The following is a 14,532-nucleotide window of genomic DNA, read 5'->3' on the forward strand; positions in this document are numbered from 1 at the left end:
AGTTTAGTGGTTGAAGAACTTAATTTCCAAGGCAACACTTTTTTAATTGTCAAAATAACTGACAGATTATCAAAATAAACATCTGACAGATAAATCAAAATAAATAACTGACGGACTAATCAATTAGTCAAAATAAATAACTGACAGAATAGTCAATTAATCAAAATAAATAAATGACGGATTAATCGATTGCCAAAATAAATAACCCATAGATTAATCAATTGTCAAAATAATCGTTGGCCAAAATAATACTGTTTGTCGCAGCTCTACGTGAATCACTGCTGAAGATGTTCCACAAAAGCACTAAAGTGAATCAATTCAAGAGAGAAGAAACAAACGACGCATGTAGGAAACTTTTATTTTGAAAACCAGAGAAAGCAGGAAAAGGACTTTGTTTTTTGTCGGCCCGGAACCTTCCCTCCACATTTCCTACAAAATAATGATTGTCATGTTTTTTTTTTTGCGTAACCTCTGCATATTTTTATTATTACTCTGTCCAAATGAAACTGTCAAGGTCCAAACAGGCCGGCGCGGCTTTCCTCCTTCAAAACAAACCGCGTGGAGAGCAAAGCGACGCCAGGACTTGCAGAAAAGCGTGTCGATATATATTTCGAGGCGGATGAGCAGAAACAGGAACTTAAGCTACAACTTTGAAGAACGTTGTAATTTAAAAAAAAACATGATGGCGAAAAAAAAAAATGGCAACAAAACCGTTTGAACAACAACTTGCCGCAAATAAAACATGTACAATGAGTCCGTTTTGAAAAGCAGGATCAACTCAAACTCTGAACGTAGCTCTGCGATTGGGCAATTCACTTCCTTATTTGAAGATAGAGCTATTGTGATTGGTTGGTGTTGATATTTTCTTGCTAACTTTTATTTATTTAACAACTTTGAGCCATTGCAAGATACTGTCAAATACAACAATTATAGCCACAAGGGGGCAGTGAAGCCACAAAACAATGTGCAACTCTGAATAAATGTTTTTATCTTTGCAAAATGGCCCCTAGGCTTTTACCGGACAGGACAGAGGAGAATGAAATGGGGATGAGCGAGAAGGGAGGACACGCAGCAAACAGTCGGAGCCGGGAATCAAACCCACCACACCCGGAGCCCCCGATCACACCCGGAGCCCCCGACCACCCCCGGAGCCCCCGACCACCTCCGGAGCCCCCGACCACCTCCGGAGCCCCTGACCACCTGACAGCACAGTTTGTACATGCATCTTTTGATTATTTAATTCTACATTTTGATCTTGTTTTTACGCGACAGAAAAACCTCCAAATGTCAAGTTAAACCCACTTTTCAAAACGCAAACATATCAAAGCATTATTACAATGACTTGTCACTCATTGAAATTCAGATTTGAGCCCAGAATCACCACTTTTCCGAGCCGTTCTCCTGAAAACTGTTGCACACCTCCTTCTGCAGCTGGAGGAGAAGCTCGGCTTGTGCAAATAACACAAACAAAAGCCAGATTCATCACTTTAAACTCCTGAAAAATAACATGAATTCACAGCAACTTGCGTCTCTTCACGCGGGAGTAAAACGGAACAATTCTCAAGTTTTCTCTGAAATAAACTGCTCTGTTCACACAAAAAAAAGACTCAATAATAATACTGCAGATGGAAATGGCAATAATTGAGTTTTTAATAATTAATTTGATCCTCTTAAATGATTGTTGGATAAAAATTGCTTTAATCATTTTAATCGTGCCTTTTTATATTAATTCAAAGTATGCTTTGTAGAAGAATAACACATGTTAAAAAGGCAAACTGGGACCAGAATATTAATAAAAGCTTCACTATGCAACTTTTCTTGTCGAGCGTGTCTCCATGGAGATGTCACAGCTTTGCCTGGTTCCAGAGTATGGCATTGGACAAGCTACAAGCCAGATCCGTGGAGAGGCGAGGCCGCTCACATGTTTATTAGCAATGAAAACACTGCAATTGAATAAATCAAAGACAGTTTAAAGCCATACTGTGGAACATTCCAGGCAAAGCATTAACATCTCTATGGAAACAAGCGGAAAAGCTACATAGTACGGCTATTAACAAAAAAACAAGTGCCATTAGTTTCATATTTGAGCAAATCTGTTTTTGTCATGTGCTGTAAAACCTAATGGCCGATCTTTGTCATAAATAATAAACTCAACTAAATTTGTGGATCTGGAATCGAGCATTTCAAAATTTCAAAGTGTCAGTATAGAATTTGAGTATGTTTTAGTTTCACTTTCAAGTCGTCCGCAACTCAAGCAGCCAGAATCCACAACGCAAACCATGAAAATGTAATTAAATTCAAATGTTTGGGTTCGTTCTTCATAAAAAAATGCCTCTTTCGCCCGCAGTTTTTCTGCACGATCCCTGGCTTTCTTCAGCAAATTCAACATAAAATTGTGGAAAAACTGAAATATTAAAATGCAGAACTGTGCAATTTTGGCAGGACGAAAAAACGAAATAAAGAAAAACATAACAGCTTCATTATGAGGAAATCCAAAAAGTTTTCTCTGTGGCTTTGGCTCAAATTGTCTTGGATTTTAAAGAAAAAAAAGTGATACGATTTGTTGTGCGCGTGGTTCTGCATCAGATTGTTGCTATATGCCGTCCATCAAGTTATTAAGTTGTTGTTTTCTGTCCAAAACACATGCCTCCAGTGGTATTTAACTGTGTATGCTGCTGATGTTGACGGTTTAACGGACACATGTTTGTATTGTTATTGGCTTTTAAACCTGCTCATGAGTTCTTTTAATTTAGAGTCTTAAAATAATGCATACACAGAATTAACTTTATATCTGTGAGGCGTTCTTTCATCAGGGGTTGTGTTCGCACGCCCTCTACTGGCAGTTGAGGGAATTACCACGCGAAAATAAGCAAAAGCTAGCTTGCCCGGACATGCTAATGTTACTGCGCAGCTGTTATGAACATGATTTGACGCAGAAATGGCAATGATTTACTTAAAAACGGCACAGGAGCCTTCGGAACGCCAACTACGATATCAGGAATCTGGGTAATTTCAAACCAAAAACTGTTTTTCTGAGGCTCTGAGACGGAGAGAAGTCGAGCTCGTAAACAGGATTAATGGAGCTAGCTCAATACAACTTCAGGTATGCTTTTGATGTGGCTTATAATATGGTTAAAAGTTCAAAAAAGTACATTTACTTGCATAAGATGGAACATTATGACCTTCAAAATTTTCCCCAAAGAGAAATCGAACGTGGCATGAACTCATGAACTCACCAACAGCAAAACTTCATTGAAACTAGCAGCGCTCCTGTTGCAGACCCACTGCATGTCTAATTCAAAATGGCCATTATTTCCTGTTTCCTTTCCTCACACATCGACGTTACAGAGTCTTCACCTCTGAAAAGGCTTGCGCACTTTTTTCCTCCTCCGCGGCGGTTTCCCACTCTCAGCCCAGCTCTCGGCCGACTCCGGGCGTTGGCTCCCGGGCATGAAGAAGCTCGACGGCCTCGGAGGCGGAGGGGGGAAGGTGGGGCCGGTGCTGGTGCCGGGGCCGGGGCCGGGAGGAGGGTGAGGGGTAGAGGGGAAGAAGGCGCCGTTGGCAGACATGTCAGTAGGGGGCGCCACTCCCTTAAAGATGCGGTTAAAGAAGTCCTGCAGGTCGGCTGGATTCGTGGGGCCTGGGGGGTGCTCTGAGGGGGCTCTGGAACACAAGATCAAACGTACACTTTAGAAGAGAATGAAACTATAAAATATGTAGATTATCATTGCACTTTATGTTCATTGTAAAGTGCAATATTGATGCAAAACAGCTTAACAATAAAAACAAGTTCACGGACTTCCTTTAAAGCTGATACTGATAACACTTGACACAGGTAGAGTATTCCACCGGAACAAGCAGCACGTTCTTGTTTATGCATTTTTATTGTTGCAAAATGGAGTAATTTTTTTATTATCTAATCACAGATTTGAAACCTTTCACTATAGATCACTCTTGGACAAATGAGAAATGTCACTGACTAATCATAAGTTCAGAGCAGTGAGCGTAGAGAAGAGGCACTCAAGCCTCAAACACAGGATTACTCACCCGAGCATGAATCAATCCAAATACAACTTCAACTTAATGAATGTTTAACCACAATCCTGGCAAGGAAACCAAGGATCCTGCAGTATTCAGACTTTCTCAAATATCTTTGTACATGACAGCATTCCAGTTCATGTCGTTGGACTGATATTTTTGATGTTATGTTATACTTTCACAACTAGAGTCTAGAGGGCAGTACTCCAAAAACACTACATCATGTGCCTATTGTCAGTTATGAACACAAACATCGTATTTATTTGTGTTGTGAATTGGTATTGGTGTGAAAAGCAGGTGAAAAGAACAAAAGCCGCCAGTATTGGTCGTTCAGTTACAAATTAAAACAATGAAATAATCAGAGTGAGTCAGATGCACTTATGTGACAGTAACTCACAAATAACCGTATAAAGGTTCTGTCGTGTAACCCGTTTGGTGGACAGACCTGTGTCGTGCGGAGCTGCTGTTCTTCGCCCCAAACGAGATGTGATACGGCACGCGGTGAGTGTCTGGAGAGATGCTGATCCTCTGACAGCCCGCCCACTCTGAAAGTGTAATGTGTGATTAGCACCAGAAAACTCACCCACAATACCAGGCGTGTTCGTCAGTAACCAGGGCGGTAACCATGGATCAACAGACCAGTCGTATAATGACTGTATTTTGAGAAAAGTTGTAGTTATCTGGGCTGTACAGACTCTATAGAACAGACTAAACAAGCTTCTATAGAGAAAGTGGTATTAAGTCATCAAAATGTCACAAAAGAATAAACTATTTATGAATAAACTATTTACCGTATTTTCCGGACTATAAGTGCGACTATAGTCTTTAAGTAGACTTTTATGTGATATTATTTGTTATTTTCACACTTGCAACCGCATTTCATACTTTCTTCTCTATTATGCATTTTTTGGCAGGTGCGATTTATACTCCTGTGTGACTTATAGTCCGGAAAATACAGTACACACTTTATTCATAAATAATCAAAATATTCATTGTACATTAGAAACAATCAAAGAAAATAGCAGCTGACTAGACTACTAAAATAGTCACAAGTTGCAGTTGCATTAATGTTTTTTTTTTTTTAAGTAACAGTGGAAGTCAAGATTAAGATCAGATTCCTTGTGGTCCATGTACCTGTGATGTCGTAGACTTTGCCGTCCATGCAGGCGAAGTACGTGATGCGGAGGCCCAACATGCTCGACTCCGCCCACAGGTCCCCCTCCTCGGCGCTATGGCGACGCTTACACTCGCCACAGAACCGCGCCTCGGACGGCTCGCGGTCCATCTCGAAACGCCTGCGCACAAAACGAAACAGGCCCTTTACGGACATAGCTCTGGGCGGGAACAATTTTAATCATGGCCCTTTACTCTTGGCCCTTTACTCTTGGCCCTTTACTCTTGGCCCTTTACTCTTGGCCCTTTACTCTTGGCCCTTTACTCTTGGCCCTTTACTCTTGGCCCTTTACTCTTGGCCCTTTACTCTTGGCCCTTTACTCCCGGCCCTTTACTCTTGGCCCTTTACTCTTGGCCCTTTACTCTTGGCCCTTTACTCTTGGCCCTTTACTCTTGGCCCTTTACTCTTGGCCCTTTACTCTTGGCCCTTTACTCTTGGCCCTTTACTCTTGGCCCTTTACTCATGGCCCTTTACTCATGGCCCTTTACTCATGGCCCTTTACTCATGGCCCTTTACTCATGGCCCTTTCCTCATGGTCCTTTACTCATGGTCCTTTACTCCTGGCCCTTTAGTCCCGGCCCTTTAGTCCCGGCCCTTTAGTCCCGGCCCTTTAGTCCCGGCCCTTTAGTCCCGGCCCTTTAGTCGCGGCCCTTTAGTCCCGGCCCTTTAGTTCTGGCCCTTCACTGTGGCTCTTTAGTCGCGGCCCTTCACTGTGGCCCTTTAGTCGCGGCCCTTCACTGTGGCCCTTTAGTCGTGGCCCTTCACTGTGGCCCTTTAGTCGTGGCCCTTCACTGTGGCCCTTTAGTCGTGGCCCTTCACTGTGGCCCTTTAGTCGTGGCCCTTCACTGTGGCCCTTTAGTCGTGGCCCTTCACTGTGGCCCTTCACTGTGGCCCTTTAGTCGTGGCCCTTCACTGTGGCCCTTCACTGTGTCTTGTGGCCGTACTTGTGTTTCCCTTCACACTTGGTGCACATCATGGTGTTCATGGCTTCCTTCAGGTCGTCCTGGAGCTTGGTGAGGAAGTCGTTCATGGACTTGGACAGCTCCGACGCCGCCATCTTCTTCCTGTGTGGAAACAGAACATTCAGTGGCCGCCACCAGGAGACAGTGTTATGGACCGCTCCAGGACCCGGCTCGTACTCACAGCTCATATTCCCGTTTGGTTTCTGGGTTACTGACGATGTCCCAGGCGGCGCGGAGCACTTTGAACGCCTCTCCAGCTCGAGGATGTTTGTTTTTGTCTGGATGAACCTGCGAGATGAACACAAGCCTGAGGTTCAGCTGCCGGCCCAAGAACAATGCAGTTTCCCTGAGGCTCATCACGGTTATACAACTCAAATGTGTCAAACCTTTTATATTCTTCAATCACTGACAGGGACAAATACTTTGCTTTTTTTTAAGATGCAATTTGTGTTGCTGGACCCAACAAAAAGAATGTGCCTGTACCTCCCACCTCTTAAAGTCTTGACACATTTTATTTACTTTTCTTGTAATCTACTTGCACATATTTGTATATTTGAACTTTATTAGACACAGATACTCTTTTTTTTTGGTAATGTGTAATTTTTTTCACACCTCCTTGTTGTTTTGAGCCTAGTTTAGTCCACATTGTTTGGTCCTGTTCTAGTCCTGATCTAGTCCTGTTCTAGTCCTGTTCTAGTCCTGTTCTAGTCCTGATCTAGTCCTGATCTAGTCCTGATCTAGTCCTGTTCTAGTCCTGTTCTAGTCCTGATCTAGTCCTGATCTAGTCCTGATCTAGTCCTGTTCTAGTCCTGTTCTAGTCCTGTTCTAGTCCTGATCTAGTCCTGTTCTAGTCCTGTTCTAGTCCTGTTCTAGTCCTGATCTAGTCCTGTTCTAGTCCTGATCTAGTCCTGTTCTAGTCCTGTTCTAGTCCTGTTCTAGTCCTGATCTAGTCCTGTTCTAGTCCTGTTCTAGTCCTGTTCTAGTCCTGTTCTAGTCCTGATCTAGTCCTGTTCTAGTCCTGTTCTAGTCCTGTTCTAGTCCTGATCTAGTCCTGTTCTAGTCCTGTTCTAGTCCTGTTCTAGTCCTGTTCTAGTCCTGATCTAGTCCTGATCTAGTCCTGTTCTAGTCCTGTTCTAGTCCTGATCTAGTCCTGATCTAGTCCTGATCTAGTCCTGATCTAGTCCTGATCTAGTCCTGATCTAGTCCTGTTCTAGTCCTGATCTAGTCCTGTTCTAGTCCTGTTCTAGTCCTGTTCTAGTCCTGATCTAGTCCTGATCTAGTCCTGATCTAGTCCTGATCTAGTCCTGTTCTAGTCCTGTTCTAGTCCTGTTCTAGTCCTGTTCTAGTCCTGATCTAGTCCTGATCTAGTCCTGATCTAGTCCTGTTCTAGTCCTGTTCTAGTCCTGTTCTAGTCCTGTTCTAGTCCTGATCTAGTCCTGATCTAGTCCTGTTCTAGTCCTGATCTAGTCCTGATCTAGTCCTGTTCTAGTCCTGTTCTAGTCCTGTTCTAGTCCTGATCTAGTCCTGATCTAGTCCTGATCTAGTCCTGATCTAGTCCTGATCTAGTCCTGTTCTAGTCCTGTTCTAGTCCTGTTCTAGTCCTGTTCTAGTCCTGATCTAGTCCTGATCTAGTCCTGTTCTAGTCCTGTTCTAGTCCTGTTCTAGTCCTGATCTAGTCCTGATCTAGTCCTGATCTAGTCCTGGATTAGTCTTGATCTAGTCCAGCTTTAAGTTAGAATTTATTACCAGTTTAATCCCAATTTTGATGTGGTTTATGTGCAAGTGTAAATCTTTTGTTTAAATGATCATAATTATGAATTGTTCCACCTTTTCCTTAAATAGATAAATACAAAATTAAGTTTGACGGCCCCTAAAGTGTCTACACTTGTGTAGTGTAGACACGTAGACTTAGACACTTTAGGGGCCGTCACGTAGAGTTAGACACTTTAGGGGCCGTCACGTAGACAAAGTCTACGTAAACTAAAGTCAGCATTCCCTTTCAGCAGCGTCACCTGCACAGCCAGCTGCCTGTACGCCTTCTTCAGCTCCGCCTCCGTTGCATGCACTTCGACCCCCAGAACCGAGAACGGGTCCAGCTCCTCCTCGGGGACGTCGGCCAAAGCCAGCAGCCTCTCCAGCTCCTGCCCCGGGGCCCCTCTGACCCCCTGGCCAGGCGACTCGGGGCTGGACGGGGCGGATCTCCTCCTAAAACAGTCCCTCACTTTCTCCATCAATCCCAAACACTTTTGCCAAAATCTCGATTCTTGAACGTACGTCCAAAACCGTTTCCCTCGCTCCCCTCCGACACGCCCTAAAGCGCATTTGACCCAAAGGAAGGCAAGAAACACCAGTGCACAGAAAAGCTTGGCGCAAGATAAGGCAGAAGACATTGTGAATTTTCCGAACATAACTAGTTTATCTTTAAGGTTCGTCGCGTTGCTTTTAGTCCAGTTCAATAGTCGCGTCGCGTCCGCTCTCAACCCGGGCACATCCGAGATTTTAAGAACAAGTCTTTGTCCAAGTTTGTACAATATTACTCCCCCGGCTTCCACGCCAACGCCGCAGTTATGAGTCAAAGTCACGATAATCTCGATCATCATGTGGACACAGGAGATGAACCACGAGCTCACGGATTCCGAGAGCAGTTCTTTAAACGAGGAGAACAGTTGGTTGCCGGTCCTCCGTCGCCCGCGGCTTTGTTGGTGATGGTGGTGGTTGCGTCGCCGGGCTTGTTTGTGTCTGGGCAGGCCGCCGCCGCCTTTGGGGACGGACTCTGAAATTGAGCCGCTGCTCCTCACCCTGCCTTTCCGACCCGCGTTCCTCCAATCGCCCTCCCCGTTCATCTCCCGCTGATCGTCTTCATCCTGCATATTCTCGCCGTCGTGGTCCAGGTCGTCCGAAAGCTCCTCCGTGACTTCCTCGCCGTCGTCTCTGGGCTCGTAAAAGGCGGATTCGCCGATGCCAGAGTCGTGGGGGCTGGACGGAGTTGGGTTGTCCTGCGAAACGTCTTCATCGTCGTTTTCTTTCTCCACGCTTTGATCCACCGACGCGTCCCAGTTGCTACCACAAGGGGTCTCCTCGCGCTCCGCCAGCCCATCCAGCTCCTTCTCGTCGCCGTCTGCCGCCATCTTTGAACAGCTTATTCGAAAGGTTACGCCTCAGTCTTGCTTTGCTGACGTCATTTTCGTCCGTACAGTGTTCATGCCAGACATTTCAGACGATGTAACGCTGGGGCCACTGGCTTCCACCCCCAAGTTCACCACCATCTCAGCAGCGGTCTCCAGGAGTCCAGAGCGGGCGGAGTCACATTATGTTCTTTACCTGAAAAACAAAAAAAGAAAATCAAAGCCATGCTATATAAAACGGTAGTAGTGAGTTTCATATTTTAAATGTTTTAACCAGTGCACATTAAAAAAGGTAAATGCAGCAAATTCTGTGTTGACCAAGCAAAGTTTAAATGAAACAAAAACACTCGGGAGGAAACAGGTAAATACTGGTAAATCCCAATGATCATAAAAAAGTATGTTAACTGCCATGTGGTCTTATACTAATTCTGATATAGATACAAAACATTCTAAAATTATTCAGGAAAGGTCCATTTCTATCCTATTGATGTGTTTTTTTTAGCATCAATACTTGGGCAATATGCCAAAAGAATTATATCATTATTTTCTTGGAACCAAATCTTGATTTCAATTAAATTACGACTCATCTGCACTTGAGAGGTGAGAGATATTGACAAAAATGTATATCTATGTATATTTGTTTGGAGCATCCCGATAACGATATTTAGACAATATTATGTCAATCCAATTATTAGTTGAGGTTTAATTATCAGACAAATATGAAATGTCTGTAAAATTAATATATTAGTAGATCAGTTAATAAAGTTCAAGTACACAATATAAAGTACAAAGTGCTGAAGTAATCCACTACCTAAACAATGTCATCTGAAAGTAGATATAAATAGTTGTAATGACAAGTACATTAGAGTTACAACTACTGCAAAGTACATTAGAGTTACAACTACTGCAAAGTACATTAGAGTTACAACTACTGCAAAGTACATTAGAGTTACAACTGCTGCAAAGTACATTAGAGTTACAACTACTGCAAAGTACATTCAAGTTACAACTGCTGCAAAGTACATTCAAGTTACAACTGCTGCAAAGTACATTAGAGTTACAACTACTGCAAAGTACATTAGAGTTACAACTACTGCAAAGTACATTCAAGTTACAACTGCTGCAAAGTACATTAGAGTTACAACTACTGCAAAGTACATTAGAGTTACAACTGCTGCAAAGTACATTCAAGTTACAACTGCTGCAAAGTACATTCAAGTTACAACTGCTGCAAAGTACATTCGAGTTACAACTGCTGCAAAGTACATTAGAGTTACAACTACTGCAAAGTATATTAGAGTTACAACTACTGCAAAGTACATTCAAGTTACAACTGCTGCAAAGTACATTCAAGTTACAACTGCTGCAAAGTACATTCAAGTTACAACTGCTGCAAAGTACATTCAAGTTACAACTGCTGCAAAGTACATTCAAGTTACAACTGCTGCAAAGTACATTAGAGTTACAACTACTGCAAAGTACATTATTACAACTGCTGCAAAGTACATTAGAGTTACAACTGCTGCAAAGTACATTCAAGTTACAACTGCTGCAAAGTACATTCAAGTTACAACTGCTGCAAAGTACATTAGAGTTACAACTACTGCAAAGTACATTAGAGTTACAACTACTGCAAAGTACATTCAAGTTACAACTGCTGCAAAGTACATTAGAGTTACAACTACTGCAAAGTACATTCAAGTTACAACTGCTGCAAAGTACATTCAAGTTACAACTGCTGCAAAGTACATTCAAGTTACAACTGCTGCAAAGTACATTAGAGTTACAACTACTGCAAAGTACATTAGAGTTACAACTGCTGCAAAGTACATTAGAGTTACAACTGCTGCAAAGTACATTAGAGTTACAACTACTGCAAAGTACATTAGAGTTACAACTACTGCAAAGTACATTCAAGTTACAACTGCTGCAAAGTACATTCAAGTTACAACTGCTGCAAAGTACATTCAAGTTACAACTACTGCAAAGTACATTCAAGTTACAACTACTGCAAAGTACATTCAAGTTACAACTGCTGCAAAGTACATTAGAGTTACAACTACTGCAAAGTACATTAGAGTTACAACTACTGCAAAGTACATTAGAGTAAAGTACATTAGTTACAACTACTGCAAAGTACATTAGAGTTACAACTACTGCAAAGTACATTAGAGTCACAACTACTGCAAAGTACATTAGCGTTACAACTACTGCAAAGTACATTAGAGTAAAGTACATTAGTTACAACTACTGCAAAGTACATTAGAGTCACAACTACTGCAAAGTACATTAGCGTTACAACTACTGCAAAGTACATTAGAGTAAAGTACATTAGTTACAACTACTGCAAAGTACATTAGAGTCACAACTACTGCAAAGTACATTAGAGTAAAGTACATTAGTTACAACTACTGCAAAGTACATTAGAGTCACAACTACTGCAAAGTACATTAAAGTAAAGTACATTAGATTTACAACTACTTCAAAGTACATTAGAGTTACATATACTGCTGCCAGTTTACTGTGTTTAAACGGAATATATTTGTGGTGAAACGAAAGTGCTTGTTTTACCGCGCTGAAAGTAAAGGAGCAGTTCCATCTTCTAACTGTGTAAATGTATAAAGCTTCTACAACTTTTCCAGCAACACAGACATCATAAAAGAAGTTGAACAAATATGAATCTCATCAATAAAAAAAGAAAATAGATTAAATTGGTTTGTTCATAAGACAATCAGAGCCCATGCAGGATGCAGTTTTAAGATGACTGAAAACGCGATGACACTTGTTAAGAATAAAACTTCCCTTTTAGTATCTTTGATCTGACTCTTGTCGAAAGTGTTGAAAATAACACCTTTTTACGAGTAAAGGTCAAGCACTAAAGGTCCAGCAGCAGCAGCAATGACCACGTCCAGTCATTTCTATTCTAATCATGAAGAAAGTACAAATAAAAACGCCACTTCTAGAACTTTCCGTGCACACCCAGCTCAGTCACAATCCAACAGACAGCTACGATCATTTCACTAAACAAATCCAAAGATGATATTTGAATAGCTAATGTTTAAACTCTCTCAGCCTCTCACTGACTGTAAGCCTTGAGCTGCACTGCCAAGAATGATTTCACTATGGTCTAAATTTAGCATGCTTCTCCTGGATTACCATCGTTTAAACTACATCAAAATACATCAGATTAACACGTAAAGCGACACACATGTAGAGGATTATAATGCTGGGAGTGTAACAACAAAAAACAGCCAAGTTGATGCTATTTTTGCTCATTTTCCAAACAAGTTGCTAACCATGAAGCTAAGTTAGCATTGAGCAGGGTCGAGCTAAAATAGACGCATTTCTGTGATGTTTGACGTGTAAAGCTGAAGCATTCACAGCACAGCTAACGCACACAACAAGAATGCCCGTTATATTTCATTTGCACACTAAACAATGCAAATAATCGTGTACCTTTTAATGCATTTGTGCGCTAGTTCGTGTTGTTTATTTTAGCCACTTCTGTTACTTCCGCCCAGGCTCAGCTTCTACGGTGAAGATTTTGTGTTTCATAAAGACGTGACAAGCACTAGCGCCACCGCCTGGGCCTTTCGGGTATCACAACAACAGACAATTGTTTGCATAGTGTGAGCCTGATAAATTAATATCAATATTCTTAGGTATTAGATTTCAGCATGATGTTGAAAATACTAGGAAAAAAGTATTTTCTTGTTTTACTACATTCAAATAAAAATCTAAATAATTATATTTCAAATGTAGTCGCAATTTTTGATGTAGTCCACTTTGGAGGCAGTTATAGGCCTACTAGCAGAAGTGTGCGAGTCAGACTTGAGACTTGACTTGAGAAAAGGGACTAAGACTTGGGACTCGACTTAGACTTGAAGGCCATGGGACTTCAGATGACTTGATGCTTCTCCCCTCAAAAACTAGATGTGTCTTTTCTCTTTACAGATGATTATGTTCTTTCAATCAGGTGTGTAGCAAAACAATTCTGAGCCCTGGGATTAAAAAACAAACAAACAAACAAACAAACAAACAAACATGTTCTCTATGATAAATGCACATCACAGATACAGACTTTTGAAAGGCCATGTTCCTCACCATTTGTTTATTTGTGCTCGAGGCTTTTTTTAAGAAGGACGACTTACAAAACTCTAAATAGCAATAATATGACCTGCATTCGGTAATTTAGTGTAAAATTTCTATTATTTGTATACAATGGGTCTGGATTGAATTTGTAAAAACAAAAGACACGCAAACTATAGTACATTTATGGTCAGGGTAAGTGAGGGACTAAAACAGTGCAGACGCCTGTGGTTATATTAGCTCAAAATATCACAATCATTATCATAACAATTGAATTGAAAACTGTAGTAATCTGATTTGTATTTGCCTGTACAAGCCAGTCTAATGTGAGTAAGTAAGTAAGTAAGTAAGACCTTATGCCCAAGGTTAAAGCAAACGTTGTATGGAATTAATGCAACAATACTGTGAACTTTCTAAATTAGTATCTGTTTCATCAATGGAAACATTCAGTTTAGGCCTATATCTAACTTAAAGTTTCTCAACACTGCTGTTGTGTCCTTAGGCAAGTAATTTGACTCTTCAGTCAGTGCAAACTTAGGTGTGTGAATTTAGATTCTATAAATCATATTCGATTGCTATTTTTTCAACTTGAATTATTTGGACTTTTACAACCCTAATTTTTTTGCTCTTTGATATTCAATTGAAATGTGTGATTTACTGTGTCCAAGTAATTCCACTTTTGGATCAATAAAGTTTGACCAAGTCTAAGTGTTCATATTTACTTTTACCATTATAATTCATGTTTATGCCCCGCTGTTGTTGTTTTAGTCAAATCTTGCTTTTGTTTTCAGGCTATTGTTAAAATAATAATTACTGTAACTGCATGTATTTTTGCCATTTGCACTATATTGCACACTATTCAGAGGCGGGCAGTACATTTCCCCAGTTACATTAACTCCGTCAGATTTACTCAGTTAAAGGTGGTATGGACGTTTTTTTTCAGCAATTTTTTTTATCATATTTACTCGTGGCGTGGATAAATCACCACGTATCAATCATAAAACGCACCTACCGCTCACCTGCAGCCGCGTCAGGTTCGTCCCCACGTTTCCGCGTGCCTAAGCGCATGGATCTATCATAATATAGTTCCCTCAGTGTACGGGGCAAAATGAAGACGGAGAAAGACATTTCGAGCTGACGCAGA

General features: G+C 41.4%; 1 protein-coding gene across 1 annotated transcript; it reads right to left on the minus strand.

The window, feature by feature from the left end:
- Positions 1-1,167: 1,167 nt before the first annotated feature.
- On the minus strand, positions 1,168-12,827 carry dnajc14 (DnaJ (Hsp40) homolog, subfamily C, member 14). Its single transcript, XM_072452548.1, has 7 exons — positions 12,756-12,827; positions 8,187-9,495; positions 6,356-6,462; positions 6,157-6,276; positions 5,173-5,333; positions 4,484-4,583; positions 1,168-3,663 (listed from the first exon to the last, which is right to left on the minus strand). Exons 2-7 carry the CDS (start codon positions 9,300-9,302, stop codon positions 3,354-3,356), a joined length of 1,914 nt encoding a protein of 637 aa, XP_072308649.1. The 5' UTR covers positions 9,303-9,495; positions 12,756-12,827; the 3' UTR covers positions 1,168-3,353.
- Positions 12,828-14,532: the final 1,705 nt, after the last annotated feature.

This window comes from Eucyclogobius newberryi, unplaced genomic scaffold (genome assembly GCF_026437365.1).
Source record: "Eucyclogobius newberryi isolate DKJ021-1_F unplaced genomic scaffold, fEucNew1.0.hap1 SCAF_19, whole genome shotgun sequence".
In the NCBI taxonomy this organism is placed as follows: Eukaryota; Metazoa; Chordata; class Actinopteri; order Gobiiformes; family Gobiidae; genus Eucyclogobius; species Eucyclogobius newberryi.